Source organism: Suricata suricatta, chromosome 8, assembly GCF_006229205.1.
Source record: "Suricata suricatta isolate VVHF042 chromosome 8, meerkat_22Aug2017_6uvM2_HiC, whole genome shotgun sequence".
Classification (NCBI taxonomy): Eukaryota; Metazoa; Chordata; class Mammalia; order Carnivora; family Herpestidae; genus Suricata; species Suricata suricatta.
Genome location: NC_043707.1, coordinates 130,108,997 through 130,123,659, shown reverse-complemented (window position 1 = coordinate 130,123,659; position 14,663 = coordinate 130,108,997). Strand labels below are relative to the sequence as shown.

At 57.0% G+C, this 14,663-nt stretch overlaps 1 protein-coding gene across 3 annotated transcripts; it reads left to right on the top strand.

Moving 5' to 3' along the window:
- Nucleotides 1-312: 312 nt before the first annotated feature.
- On the top strand, nt 313-13,503 carry NECAP2 (NECAP endocytosis associated 2). Of its 3 annotated transcripts, none has more exons than XM_029947553.1 (8): nt 313-454; nt 3,022-3,122; nt 5,311-5,415; nt 5,502-5,583; nt 6,571-6,679; nt 8,639-8,816; nt 11,426-11,510; nt 12,303-13,503. In XM_029947553.1, the coding sequence occupies exons 1-8, from the start codon at nt 363-365 to the stop codon at nt 12,349-12,351; spliced, it is 801 nt and encodes a 266-aa protein (XP_029803413.1). In that variant the 5' UTR covers nt 313-362; the 3' UTR covers nt 12,352-13,503. The 3 variants fall into 3 exon arrangements, with proteins under 3 accessions (XP_029803413.1, XP_029803412.1, XP_029803414.1); XM_029947552.1 differs by having other exon boundaries at nt 11,423-11,510; XM_029947554.1 differs by lacking the exon at nt 11,426-11,510.
- Nucleotides 13,504-14,663: the final 1,160 nt, after the last annotated feature.

Here is a 14,663-nt window from a genome sequence, read left to right as displayed (position 1 = left end):
CTGTGTAGGTAGATCCAGCTTGGAATCTCAGCGAACTCAGCCCAGGTGTATGATGGGGACGCCCGACAACCGGAGAGCCGATTGAGGCAGGGGTGTACCGAAATTGTCTTCGCTGCCCTTGAGGCCTTGCCTGAGCCGGAATTCCCCCCGCCCCGCCAAGGCTCTTGGACTTCACCACGTCGGGCTCTAGAATCTTGCCGCCGCATGTCTTGAGCCAGAGTGGCCAGCAGAGGGCGCGCGGGAGACAAACGGGCCGAGAACCGCAAGCCGCCGCTCTAGCCTGACCCGGGTCATAGAGTCGCGCCGCTTCCGGCTCCGCGACAGGGAAGGAGCCGGAAGTCCGGCGGGCTCCGGGCGTCGAGATGGAGGAGGGCGAGTACGAGTCAGTGCTCTGTGTCAAGCCGGAGGTCCACGTCTACCGCATCCCACCGCGAGCCACCAATCGTGGTTACAGGTGAGGGCTCGCCGCCCGCCCAGGCTAACCCCGACTTAACCCCTTCCCCGCCGGCCGACACGCCCACTTGGGAAACGAGAACGGCGCCTGCAGATGTAGGGGAGAGACGGGAGGCAATGCTGCGACCTCTCCCAGTTCGAGGCCAGAGCAGGGAGAGGGACCCAGACTTTGGGCCGTCTCAGCCCGACGCATGGGATCGGTCCCGGCGCGCGAAAGGCGTTAAAGCCGTGTCTAGCCTGTGGGCTGCCGGGTACCCTAGAAGTGGTTGGGAGTGGGGGTGTCACAGACCTTTTCTTCCAGCTCTAACTGTCCTTGAAGGGAACATCGAACAGCCCGAAGTGGGGGAGGGGTTCTCTCTCAGGCGGAAATCCCCAGGGGAAGGAAGGGAGAGCCGGCCAGAATGACCCGTCCGAGCTGTAAGCGGATGGCCAAAGCCCAGGGACCCCTCCCTGCTTAGCTCCCTTGGCGCGAACCTCAGGGTCTATGGCAGTCTGTGGCGCTTGGGAGGAGTCCGGTCGCGCTTCTCTGGTGATAAACAGGTGCTTGTGGCGTCAGGAAGGAAACGCACGACAGTGGGGGTTGGAAGGAGACTTCTTTTCATAGTATTTTTTTATACGGTTTACATTTTGGTACCCTGTGTGTGCATCACCTATGAAAAGAAGAAGAAGAAGGAGAAAAGATGTACCTGTTACAGACGACTGATCTGTGGCTGTTTTGTGCCACTGGGTCGGGGGTGGGGTCACTCTTGAAGGCAGTGTTTGTGTAAGTTATTTGGAAATACAGGAATGGCCTGCGCAGGAGAATGGTGGCGAGTCCGCGGCTCTGGCCTCTTGTTCCCCTCCAGTTGTGTTAACACAGACCCGTAGCTGACTTTCTAGAGAGCAGAGGGTTTTCTTGAATGCCGATGAGATCCGTGATGTCACTTAGAAAGATTATGAAATCAACAATAGAAACAGTTCCAAAAACATTGACTCTCTGTCATCAAACTGGAGGAGGGACACCGAACTGAGGATGGCCATCTACTGCGATCCCCTTAAGTAGGATAGGATGGGCTTTGTAAACCCTCCTGGTCCCCCCAGAGCATGAGTCTCCCAAGTGTCAGGGCCGGCTGGTGTGGCGTAGAGGAAGCCAGCAGCCCCTGCCCCTCACCCTCAGAGCTCTGCTCGGCTTGATTCTAAAGCCTGCATTGTCCCATTAAGAGGAACTGAAACAGAGCCCGCTGACTTGTGACTTGAGAGCCTGCGTTTGTGTGGACAACCTGTGTCCACGTGACGGTGCCGCCCAAGTCCCTGCCTTGTGCTCAGGGGCTTCCAAGAAAAGCCTCTTGGGAACACCCAAGGTTCTTAGTATTCGGGGGTTTTACTAAACTGCTTCTTAGAAGTGAAACGTAAAGTTACCGCTTTAAAAGTCCCTCTAGAAGCCATTGTGATAGGTCCCTGGTGGCCTAGGGTTCTCCCTGCCCTAGGACGCCTTTGAGATTCTGTTTCTTGAACACCCGTCCCCCTTTTCTCACACGGAGGTTGCTCTCTTTTCTCTTTCTCCTAATTATAGCTCCCTCCCTGCCTTTCCTCAGAGATCATCTCAGTGATCCCCCGTGGTCACTCTGGCCGGTGCAGCCCAGCAGTGTCTTAAACAGCAGGGCCCGGGGGCGCCTGGGGGGCTCAGTTGGTTGAGCATCTGACTTTGGCTCAGGTCATGATCTCACCGCTTGTGCGTTCGAACCCCACGTTGGGCTCTGTGCTGACAGCTCAGAGCCTGGAGCCTGCTTCCGATTCTGTGTGTGTGTGTGTCTCTCTCTCTGCCCCTCTGTTGCTCATGCTCTCTGTTTCTCAATAATAAATAAATGTTAACAATTAAAAAATAAAAACCAGCAAGGCCAGTAGCTACTCCTTTACAGAAAGAAAACCGGAGGGGCGCCCAGGTAGCTCAGTCAGTTAAGCGTCTGCCTTTGGCTCAGGTTATGACCTCATGGTTCATGAGTTCGAGTCCCGCATTGGTATCTCTGCTGTCTGTGCAGAGCCCACTTCAGATCCCCTGTCCCCCTCCCTCTCTGCCACTCTCCTGCTCTCTCTCTCTCTCAAAAATAAATATACTCAACAAAAAAAAGAAAGAAAACTGGAAGTTCTACTTCAGAGAAGGTCTCTATAGTCTAGACCTGGGGTCGGCAAACTGCGACCCACTGTGTTTCTGAATGTCTCACGAGCTAAGAATGGTTTTTACATTTTTAAATCGTTGGGGAACATTAAAAAGAACATTTCTTAACAAAATTAGACAAGATTCAGGTTTTTAGTGTCCATAAAGCTGCACTGAAATACGGTCATACTCGGCAGAGAACATTCAGTTAAAATATTTAAAGCCCCAGCATGCTCACAAATGATTTATGACGCTTTCACACTACAGCAGCAGCGTGAGGGGTTGTGCCGGAGATGGCATGGCCCTTTGCAGAGGAGGTTTGCCAACCTCTGGTCTAGAGCAGGCAGCTCGGGGGCCCTTCCCATTCCTGTCCCCAGCGCTGGAGTGACGAGCGGAGGCCTCTAGCAGAGGCACAATGGTTTTTGTCCCCTTAGGGCCGCGGAGTGGCAGCTGGACCAGCCATCATGGAGTGGCCGGCTGCGGATCACTGCAAAAGGGCAGGTGGCCTACATCAAGCTGGAGGACAGGACCTCAGGTAACGGCAAGGGAGGTCCTCTCGGGGCTGAGGTGCCGCACCTCCCACTCTGTTAGGGGACAGGCAGCTCGGCTCTGGCCAGTCCATTCAGAGCTCATGGGAACCGACCCTGGAAATCAGGCCTCCATTCCCTCCACCCTTTAATTATAGAAACCACTCTCTTCAGGTGTAAAGGGGAGTATTCTTGTCAAGCGCCTATTTTTCCTTAAGAAAATATAAATTTTGGAGCCCAGGGAGAGGAGGCCTGCAGATTGGTCCCAAGGAGGGAACCCCAGAGTTCGCCCCGAAGACGAGCTGGGGGAGGACTCACCGCCCTTGGTGGGTGAGCTCTGCCGCTCACTCAGGAATTCTGTTTCCTGGTTGATAGTACTTCCCGGACTGACCTCGCCTGTGAGCTGAACAAGCCGGAAACTGTCCTGCTCAGCTTTTTCTCTTGTGAGAGGACGAGCCAGGCCCGGTTGTGTCGGGGTCGGCTGGCAGATGTCCCCTTAGGGGAGATCTGGAAGCCCTGTGCCAGGAGTGCCTGGGGGCACCATGGAGGGCATCTCGGCCTGAGATGGCCCAGCCCCCAGAGTGTGGGCGGTCACGGCGCCAGCTCGGTCGGGGGCCACAGCCTTCCACCACTTATTTCTCCAACATGTAGCGATTGTTCTTGGTGGGACGGGACACAGTGTCAGGAGTCATGGACCCAACGGGCTGCGTCTCCTCGGAGCTGTGTCACTTGTGTCTGAGCTGTGAGACCTTGGGTGAGCCATGTGACCTCTCCGGCCTTGGCCTCCTCCGTGAAATGGGGATCGTGTTAGCTGGTATGTCACAAGGTTGTTGGAAATGTGAAGTGAGTGCAGACTTAGCCAGCTGCTTTGTGAACTGCAAGGTGACCCAAAGCATCGATTTGTTCTGGAGCGTGGAGTTGGCGGGTCCTGGCTGCAGAGGAGGTTGACAAGACAGCCACCGCGTGAGGCCAGAGAGCGCTGGCTATGAGACTCGCTGCCGTGTCCCGGGCGGCACCCCAGGGAATGGCAACACCGGCTTTCTGGGAGCCTTGGGAGCTGACTTTAGGGTGACCGGCGAGCATAACAGCGACTGTGTAGAGCTGAGCCTCCCCCGCAGGGGGCACCCCAGGACACGCTTTGCTTGGCGTCTGCTCACTGGGTCCTCTTTGTCTCTCATGCAGCACTAGGCTTTCTCAGCCTCAGTGCTGGTCACATGTAGGCCAGGTGAGTATAGTGGGCTGTTAAGTCAAATTTAAGATACTTAGCAGCGTCCCTGGCCTCTGTCTACCAGATGCCAGTAGCAGCCCCCAGCCCCCAAGCTGTGAACACCAAAAATGTCTCCAGACGTTGCCAAGCTCCCCTGGGGGAAAGGTGAGCAAAATCACCCTTGGTGGAGAATCACTGCTCTGGGCTGAAGGCATCCAGGTGAGTTCCGGATGCTGGGGGCCCACCTGGGGGGTCAGAGGAATGATCAAGAAGCTACAGACTTCAGGGACACTGATTCCAGTCCCCTCCAACCCAGCATTCAGTAGTAAATCCTTGGTCAAGTACTGAACATGTGAGCAGAGATTGGCACCTGCGGAAATGTCCCCAGAGGTGTGTGCTGTGCTGGGGCCTGGAGAGCCAGAGGGACAGGGACACATTCCACAAGGGCTCCTTTTAAGGCCAGGGCTCCTTTGTCCTGGGTCAGGTGCTTCGGATCCTTCTGTGGGTGCCCAGACCCTCTTTGCACGGGGTTCCCCAGCCCGTTTGCAGTCCTGCTTCCGGTAGCAGGCCCTTTCTGAGGTTGTGCTGGACGCGGACCAGGGCCTGGCTGCTCCCGGGCCCTCGAGTGCGGATGGGTGAGGCGGGTAGGCTCTCTCCCAGCACTCCCACGGGAACGGAGTTCGGGCACTGCCGCGGCTCTAGATTTAAGGGAAGCCAGAAACCTGGACTGTTTTACATGGAATTTGGTTTTGAAAAGTTTGGCAGTTACATTACAGATATTAAAGCTGGGCCGTACCTGACCTCTAAGCCACCTCTGACTTAACCTTCCCTCGCTTATGTTTCTTTGTCTTCCGGTCCATGGAAACAGATTGGGTTTGAACTCCAGAGTAAGGCTTGCCTGTCTGTCTTCCAGGGAAAAGGCCCCAGGGGAGTGGTAGGCCTGCTAGGCTGGAAGGGGGCTCCTGGCTCACCCTGACTTGTGCTTCCAGGGGACCTCTTCGCTCAGGCGCCGGTGGAGCAGTTTCCGGGCACAGCCGTGGAGAGCGTGACGGACTCCAGCAGGTACTTCGTCATCCGCATCGAAGATGGAAACGGTGCGTGCGGGTGTTGGGGGCTCCCCCTGCCAAGGAAGGCTTCCTCCGCCTCTGGCAGGTGGGACCAATCCTGTGCTGTCCCCCAGGGCGCCGGGCCTTTATCGGAATCGGCTTCGGGGACCGCGGCGACGCCTTTGACTTCAACGTTGCGTTGCAGGACCATTTCAAGTGAGTGGTTTCCAGACACGCATGTAGGCGGGGCCTCGGGGTCGGGGGCACTCACCGGTCCTGTGGGGCAGGCTGCCTTTGGCTCTCACATCATCTCCTTTTCCCAGGGTTAGCTGGCCCCACCTCAGGGATGCCATTCCTCTTCCTGTACCAGGTGCCAGGGGTGCCAGAGGCTGTGCGAGGCTCAGGTGGCCTTGCTGAGCCTGTTCCCCCATAGTGCGATCAGCGGTGTGATCCCAGGCCACCCACCAGGTGTCCTGGCAGTCCTTTCTAAAGATAGAAAACAGGACAGGAAGGGCTGTGCCCCTGCCACCTGCAGGCCCCACCTCTGGCTGCTGGCGCATCAAGAGTGCAGCCACTCACATGGGCCCCTCGGCGCTTCCCTGACCTGGTGTCCCTGCATGGCTGTGGATGGCTGTCGGATGGGGAGTGGAGGGACCTGTGTGTCTCTCTCCCTCCTGGGCATCTGTCTTGTCTTCCCACCCACCGTATGAGTCCTTGGGCGCTGGGTGTGGATACCCATGTTCTCATGCCAGGCGCTGGGGAGGATGGAGCCGGGTTCTCAGATTTCCTAAAGATGGGCCTCAGGACCACCGTGCACATATGTGAGCTCCTTGAACTTTCATAGTGGTGCTTACGACACACAGGGTTGGGGCGCCTGCGTGGCTCTTTTGGTTAAGTGGCCAACAGTCTGTGGGTTCAAGCCCCACGTCGGGCTCTGTGCTGACAGCTCAGAGCCTGGAGCCTGCTTCAGATTCAGTGTCTCCCTCTCTCTCTGCCCTTCCCCTGCTCACGCTCTGTCTCTCTCTCTCTCAAAAAAAAAAAAGAAAAGACACACAGGCTTGTCATCCCATTTTGCTGAGGAGGTCACGGACTTATGTGACAGAGTCAGGATTTGAATTCAGGTCCAACTAGCAAGCCCGCGTGTGCTCTTTCTGCGGGGCACCTGGTCTCACCTTCACCTCTTTCTTCCGGTTCTCTCCCCAGGTGGGTGAGACAGCAGTGTGAGTTTGCGAAACAAGCCCAGAACCCCGACCTGGGCCCCAAGTTGGACCTCGGCTTCAAAGAGGGCCAGACCATCAAGCTCAGCATCGCGGTGAGTTGAGTGCCCCCCCCTCGGCCTTGTTGGCAGCAGCCAGGCTCGGCCCAGATCCCCTCCCTCTTCCCCCACAGTTTGGTTCCATTGGTCGAGCCGATACTTGTTGAGCGGCTTGCCGTGTGCCGGGTCGTGTGCCGGGGGTGAGCGAGAGGCCTCAGCGTCACGGAGCTCAGAGTCACAGGGAGATGGGCGAGACGAGCTGTGATTACACCCTGGCGGGAGGGGATGTGCTCAAGGCTGAGAGCTCTAGCGGAGGGGCGCGCAGCCCGGAGCCTGGGGAAGCCAGGAAGGCTTTCTGGAAGAAGCAGCCAGAGCCTTCTGCTCTGGGCAGCAGGCATTGAGGTGGATGCTGGGAGTCATGGGCTGCGTCTGCTAGTGGGGGGGTGTCCTGACACTCCGTGTCTTTGTCCTGAGGTGCCCAGCGCTGGGGGCTGTCCCCTTATTAGCTCCTTTTGAGAACGGGAAAAGGCGGTGCTGGGCTGGGTGGCCAAGGCTCAGAGGGAGCGGGGTTGGAGTGATTTGGGGGAACCAAGGACCAAATGGAAATGGTTTTGCAGACACCTTGTAACCCTAAAATAATGCTCTTCCTCTTTACTTACACTGTCTCTTTCTCCTCTTTTCTGCTTCATGCTGGTGATGATTTGGGACCCTTGAAGTTGGCCAGCTGGCCCTTAAGAGAAAGTACCGGTCACATCCAGGGGACTGGTTGGCTTGTGACCCCTCTGTTGCTGGGAGGGGACTAGCACTTAATGAGCCTCAGCCGTGTGCCAGGTAGCGTCCTTAGACACTTACATGATGCAGACGTTCTCCCATTTTACAGGTGAGGAAATTGAGGCTTAGAGAGATTAAGAGGCTTGCCCAGGTCACAGAGCTGGAAGGGACCAGCACAGCTGGACTCTCCCTGGGGGCTTCGAGGCTGTGGTCTTAGCACTGGAGTAAGCTGCCGCTCTCCTTACCAGGTGGGGACGGTGTCTTCCTCCTTGTAACCAGCACTGGTTTCTGGTTCACGCTGGGGCTCAGGTTTGGGGGATTTTTTTAAGGTCTTATTGAAGTATTATACGCTTACAGAAAACCGCACACCTTATACATGTAGAAGTCGGTGACGGTTTGAAAACCAAGTGCACCCACGCAGACTAGCCCCGAATCAAGGAGCAGAGATTAGCAGCCCTCCGGCCCCCTCCACAGGATAGAAGAGCCACGTCCTGACGTTGAACGCCCTACATTTTGTTTGTAACTTTTATGGACAAATCCTACCCTCGGTGCTCCCGTGTGTGTGGCCGCTTTTCCTTTACCCGCCGCAGCATTGGTGAGAGCCTCCTTTTGTTGCACGTAGCTTGTCTGTTGTCCCCATGGTGGCGTATTGCATCACAACAGCGTGTCCCCGTGTTCCCGTCAGCCAACAGTGCACATTGGCGCGGTGGCCATTTCCGAGCTGTTACAGATGGTGTGGCCGTGGACGTGCAGGTGCATGTTTTCTGGTGCACGTGAGGACACGTCTCCCGTGAGGCCTGTTTCCTGGTGGGGAGTTGCTGGGTCATCCGTTCGCATGCTCCACCTTGTGGAGTCTTCAAAACCGTCTTCCCAAGTAGTAGTCCCCGGTTTACACTTCCACAGCAGCCTGCGGGTCTTCTGGGTGTTCCCTGTCCCTGATACTGACATCCTACGTGCTAGCCTTTCTGGTGGGTGTGACGGCATAGCTCCAGTTTTGATTTGTCGTCCCCGATGACTAACGAAGCCAGTGCTGAGTCTTAGAATTAAGTGTATTTGGGAAGAGCTCCAGGATTGTGGTGCCTTGAATACTATGCGTAGCAGCCAGAGTGCCGGACAGCTTTGACCACTTTGTGGTCATACAGATGTCTGGGGCTCGGGGGCCGCCTTGGCCCTCCCCGTGGGGTTTCCCGGTGGGAGTGGGACCCCAGCAGAGCTGATTGGCTTGCATTCGTCTCCTCTCTTTAGAACATGAAGAAGAAGGAAGGAGCAGCCGGGACTCCCCGAGCCCGGCCCGCCAGCACCGGGGGCCTGAGCCTGCTTCCCCCGCCCCCAGGGGGGAAAGCCTCCACCCTGATCCCTCCCCCCGGCGAGCAGCTGTCTGCGGGGGGGTCCCTCGGCCAGACCGCAGTTGCTCCCGGTTCAGGTCAGTGCTCTGGAGTAACTTGCTGCTAAACCTGCCCCCGTGGTTTCCTCTCCCCCCAGGCGGCTGGGGCCCCGTGGCGTTCCCTCGTGCGCTCACACTGACTGGAAGGGGAGCACCACAGAGCTGGGCCTGCCCAGACTGGCTCAGGGCCTCCTCCGCTCTCTGATGCCCGCCACTGACCCCCTCCGTGCCTGTCTACCGCCAGCGGGCAGGGGATGCAACTTGTTCGTGGCTGTGAGACCATCCGCACGTGGCGACTTGGCTCTCAGGCTGCTCGGTGTTTGTGGAGCCGGTGGTGACGGAGACACGGTCTGCTCGTGTCGGCCGCTCGTATCCAGTAGGAGAGAGGAGTCATGGGCGCAAAGACCACACGTGTGGGTCCACCTCCTGCCAGCCAGCAGGGTGTGGGGAGGCGTCACGGAAAAGGTGGGGTTGAACTGGGCCTCGAAGGAAGGAGTTTGGGGCAGAGGATGCTTGGTGTTGCAGCGAGAGAGGGTGTGAATGGAACTCAGATTTTTTTAAAAATTAAATTTGAGAGAGAGAGAGTGCACGTGAGAGGGGAGGGGCAGGGAGAGGGGGCAAGAGAATCCTAAGCAGGCTCCACATTGTCAACACAGAGCCCAGTGCAGGGCTCCATTCCACGAACCGTGAGATCATGACCTGTGCTGAAATCAGTCAGACGCTCAACCGACCGAGCCACCCAGATTTTTAAACATCTGGTGTATTTAAGGTTCTGGATGTCGTGTAAGAGTGCCAAGGTGAGTGGTGGGAAAGGAAACTGGGAATTTAGTTTGGAGCAAGCTCCCTGGTAAGGAGGCTGAGAGGCCACTCCCCCAGCATGCTGTGCTGGGGCTTGTTCTGAAGTGGCAGGAGCGCCTTTTGGAGACCCCAGGATTCCGGAAGTTTGTGCTGTTTACCTGCTGCTGATAGTGCAGGGGAGCTAGCCCATTTCCTTGGCCTCCCTGCCCTACCCTTCCAGCCTGGCTGGGTGCCCCAGGCCTTGCCCAGGCTGGGTGATTGTCACCAGTCCACTTTGTCCACCCAGATCTCACCAGGTTCTGGGTGGGGGAGGAGGGGAGCCAGGATCTAGGCAGAAATCCTGCTTCTGTTCTCTCTTAAGGGGGTGGACATCAGCTTCCCCATCTGGAGGTCAGGCTTCCGGACACAGCCTTGTGGGGACTTCCCAGCCCAGCAGCGGGCAGGAGTGGCGTCAGCGAGCCCCTGCCCGACACCAGGAACTATTCTTTTAGCACTGTGTAGGACCATCTACCTGGGCATCACCAGGGACGGGCAGGGACGTCTGCGTCTGATGTTCTGTGTTGGGGTCTGAGAGCCAGCCTCAGGCCTTCCCTTGGTTGCTGATGCATTTTTAACAGTGAATATGGAATACATATACGCACCAGGCAGTATTTTAGGCCCTGGGGATACTGCAAGTATGGCACCACGCTCCTGCTCTCAGGGCTGTGTTCTAATGTGCCAGACAGGCAATTAGCGTGTCTCCAGACGAAATGGTGTCAGATAGGGTCCCCTCCCGCCCTCCAGCAGGTGGTTTAGTAGTTTAAGCATCTGACTCTTGAGCTCAGCTCAGGTCTTGATTCCAGGGCCACAAGTTCAAGCCTTGAGTTGGGCTCCACGCTGGGTGTGGTAGAGCCTACTTAAAGCAAAACAAAACAAAACACAGACTAGTTCTGTGAAGTCAGCACTGTTATTGTCTCCGTTTGAGAGATAAGGGAACTAAGACTTGAGGAATGTGCATGAAGTCACACGGGCGGTCCTGTCCTGGCTATCTTCCCCCAGGGACTGTGACGGGTTTGGAAGATGGCGCACTTTAAAACTGCTTAAGCTCTGTGCGGGCTGTAAATCTAAACACTCCAGGGCCCTGGTTGTATCTGATCTCCCAGCCCGGAGCAGAGTGCACATCGCAAATTGGTGGGAAGGTAGAAGGTAGCAGGCTCAGGGCCCTTGGAAGGGACAGTTAGCCTGGGAGAGGTGCCAGAAAAGCACAGCAATGGGCCCCACGGCCCCATCATGCCCCCTCCCTCGATGAGGAGGTACACACAGATACCAGCTTCTTTGGCTTCTTCTAGAAGGCTCTCCCCAAACCCTAACCAGTTCAGGTCCCAGCACTTGCCACGTGTCTGGAGCATAACTTTTTCATCCCCTTGGTCCTGACACTGGACTGAGGGCCCTCCGAGAAGACAACCTGGCATCTTTGGTGGACGCTCTCCATTCAAGAAGCCAGGGCAGGAGGTGGTAAATTTTAGGCAGATTGCCACCGTGAACAGTTGGAAACAAGGTCAGCCCTGGGTGTGGGTGGTTGGTGGGGTGTGACTCCTCCTCGCTGGTACCCTCCCTCCACCTCAAATGTGGCTTCCCACCCCCCTCCAGGAGCGCTCAAGGCCTCACGAGCTGCTGGCGGACACGCTGCTGGCGGACACGCGGCGGCTCGCTGGGTTCTGTTCCCCAGAGCAGGTCTCCGGGTGGCTTTCTCAGCCACTGGAGTCGTGAGACTGATTTCGTGGGCCCTGAGACCACCTGAAAGAGGGACCTCTGACTCCTGTTTCTCCTTTTCTTTTCTCCCTACCCATCGGACTTGGGGACATCAGTAGGAGGTGCCACCGTGTCCTGGCCGCAACCCAAGCCTGCCACTCCTGCCATCGCCGACATCTGGGGAGACTTCACCAAATCCACAGGGTGAGGAGGGACACAGTTTTGTGGTGGGACCGGGGCCAGAGCTGTTTCTCCAGAAACATGGGATCGGCCCAGGGGCTTTTTGTCCTGGTGTTTGGAGCAGCGGCTCCTACTTGGGCATTTTTGGGCCAGAGTGCAGAGCCCCCCGCGTGCCTGCTTTGGGTGGCACACTTCTCCCCGGAGGGCTTGTTGCTGCTGCCTCCTGCTGGGTGACTTGGGGCTCCGCTTCGCAGCTGCTTCCTGCTGGGTGACTTGGGGCTCCGCTTCGCAGCTCATGCTGGTCTTCAGACCACCTCCCCAAGTGCTTTGGCTTTTCTCACCAGGAGCTCCCCCCTCCCCCCCCCCCCCCCCCCCCCCCCCCCCCCCCGGTCCCTCATGGGACCTCTGAGACAAAGGCCTCTTGCCTTCTTTGCCTCCATAAAATTCCAAGCCTCTCCTTGGAGTTGAGGGGAAGAGATGCTGCAGACTTACTGTATCACGTAGGACGGGACTCCGCACGCGAGTCACAGCCCCAGCTCTGCAGGCCTCAGGGTCGCAGCCGTGCTCCTGCGGCTCGGCAGCAGCTGTCGGTGGTGCGTCCGCGAACGGGCACGGCTGGGGAGCAGTGACGCTTTACTTACAGAAACACGCAGAGGGCTGGATTTGGTCCCTGGGCAGTAGTTTGCTGACCCCTGCTCCAGAACATTCAGGGCCTGACCTCTTAGAGCTCTTCGCTGCCCAGGCAGAACCATTGTATCATCTTTGTATTTTCAAACACCGGAACTCTCCCACCCCTCCCTTTTTTTCCTTTTACAGGTCGACTTCCAGCCAGACTCAACCAGGCACAGGCTGGGTCCAGTTCTGATCTGAGCGCACCTCTTTTTCCTCGTACAAGTTCTGGGGAGGAGCCGCCTCACCGGAGCCAAAGGGAGGAGGCCGGAGCGCTCGGCGGCCAGCCTCTGGAGCATGACTCTCTCCTCCTCGCCTGACTTCCTTGACACACCGGCGTGTTGGGCAGTGAGTTGGCACCATGTCACACTGCCTCCTGGGATGCGGGTGTGCGACCAGAACACAGGCAGAGACAGACTCCAGCAGCCCTGTCTCTGTTCTCTTGACGTGAGAGACTCCGAGACTGCCGCCTCCATCCCCGTGACCCATATTAAACACGAGCCCCCAAAGCAAAAGAGGGGTTGAGTGTGCTGCCTGGACTCAGATGGGCCCTTCTCAGTGGTCACACGCGTCACATGATCAGCGTCCAGAAGGAAGGTTTTGTGAATGCCCGTTGGCTGGAGCCGCGTCATTCAAGGTGCCTTCACGGGGTGGGGGGAGGTCCTTCCTGATTGCTGGCAGGTTTACAGGCTGCAGCCTGAACAGATAGTCAGGAGGGGGACCAGGAGTATTAACCAGCTTTTTAAACCTTTTTTTAATATTCGCTTTGCTAACATGCTGATCTGCACTAACTCGTCCTTGTTAAAGGGGCGGCCCCCGCAAGACACCCCGGCTGGGGCCCCCGAAGGCATTCCATGGAGCTGAGCCTCGGGAAGCAGTGTTCATCCTGGCCGTGTGGCCTGGTGGCCGTGTGGCCTGGAGGCCGGGTGGCCCGGGCCAGCTCGGCCGTGCGGGGCTGAGGCAGGCTCGGCTGGCGGCCAGGCGGGAGAGTGTTCGAGCTGGAGAGTTGGAACTGTTGTCGCGAAGGTGGGGGGCCGGCCTCCCTGGCGCCGCCAGCTCCCCCTGAGCGGTTTCCGAAAGGCCTTGTCTGCAGGCAGACTGTACATGGCAGACAGGCGGGGTTCTGCGTGAACTGGAAGTCTAGGTAACCGCCTAAAGTAACCGGTTTGTAAGACGTAATTTTCCCTGCGCACACTTCTAAATTTGCTTTTATTGACATAGTTTACCTCTTAATTGAAAGATCTATTCTTTGAAGGGTCAAGATGATGAAATGAAAAAAAAAAAGTGTTGGCCTTTTCGTGGGACCAGATTCCTGAGATAAATAAATATTTTTACTTCTGTCAACGTATGTCAGAGATGACCGTGTTTTCGGCAGCGGGGCCACCAAACCATCCAGGTCGCCCCAGCTAGACTCCCAGCCACCGCTCATCCCTGGTCATGTGTCCGGATTAAAGTCTGGTGTCAGTGTGTCTGATTAGCTAGCCGAGTTACCGCCCTAGGGCAACCGGTGACTTCTCTCCTGTGCACCGAGAAGAGCGCGGTCTGCCTGCCGTTCTGGGACATTCTGGGCTCCTTGCCTTGTAACGTGGGAGGGGGCCCCTGCCCCCCTCTGAGACCTCGCCGTGGAAGCGTCTCCTGAAATAGTAAGGGTGTACAGGCACACAAGCGAAAAGAAAAGGCCACGGCCCTTCCCATGCCTGAGGGTTTGGTAAGAAGGCTGCAGATTGTGTTGTTGGCTATGAGAAGAAACAGCTGCTCTGGCTAATAAACCAGGTAAAGGGGGACAGAGAGAATTAGAATCTCGCGTCCTCTGCCCTTTGAGAAAGAGTAAGGAGTTCGCATCAAAGAAATCTCGGAACTTTGGGTCTCTTGCCCATTATGTCCCGTCTTTTTTCTCCCTAAGCACTTGGTGGCTGGAAAGGAGGAGCTTATACTTGAAGGACCCGTGAATGGAAGCACCTCCCCTTGGAGGTGGGCGCTTGGGTTCTGGAGATGGACCTTGGCTTTGGATCTAGGCGCTCTCCTGGTCAGCTGTGTGACCATGGGCTCCTCCTTAACCCGAGTGTCACTCAGAGAAGACCTAGAAGCATTAGTAGGTGCCCATCTCATAGGTTGGCCTTAATTACCTCCGCCCAGAATCAGATAACTTACCCGGAACCATTACTCATGGTGGGGGTGGCGAGGCTGCTGGCGAAGCAGCCATCCAGGATCTAACCTGAACAACACCTGACGGGTCTGTGAGGGGTGGGGGTGGGGCAAGAAACCCTTGGGTGTTCTCCGTCACCTACTGGAATCCTGGCTCGAATAAAACCTGCTATGGGGCCAGGGCCCCAAGAAAGTCCCCAGTACCAAACCAGACACCTGACCGGGGCTTCCAGATTGCGGGGCGGGGGGACGTGAGGCCTGGGCTGTACCCTACAGAGCAGGGGGATTTGAATACCCTGACCCACAAAGGTGGTCACCTCGATCACCACCACCCGGTGGTCACGCCTCTATAATCTCCTTCTT

Coding starts and splice junctions, on each gene's coding strand:
- NECAP2 (XM_029947554.1), top strand. CDS start 363: ATGGAGGAGGGCGAGTACGAGTCAGTGCTCTGTGTCAAGCCGGAGGTC. Junction 5,584..6,570: donor GCGTTGCAGGACCATTTCAA/GTGAGTGGTTTC, acceptor TTCTCTCCCCAG/GTGGGTGAGACAGCAGTGTG. Junction 8,817..12,302: donor CGCAGTTGCTCCCGGTTCAG/GTCAGTGCTCTG, acceptor TTCCTTTTACAG/GTCGACTTCCAGCCAGACTC.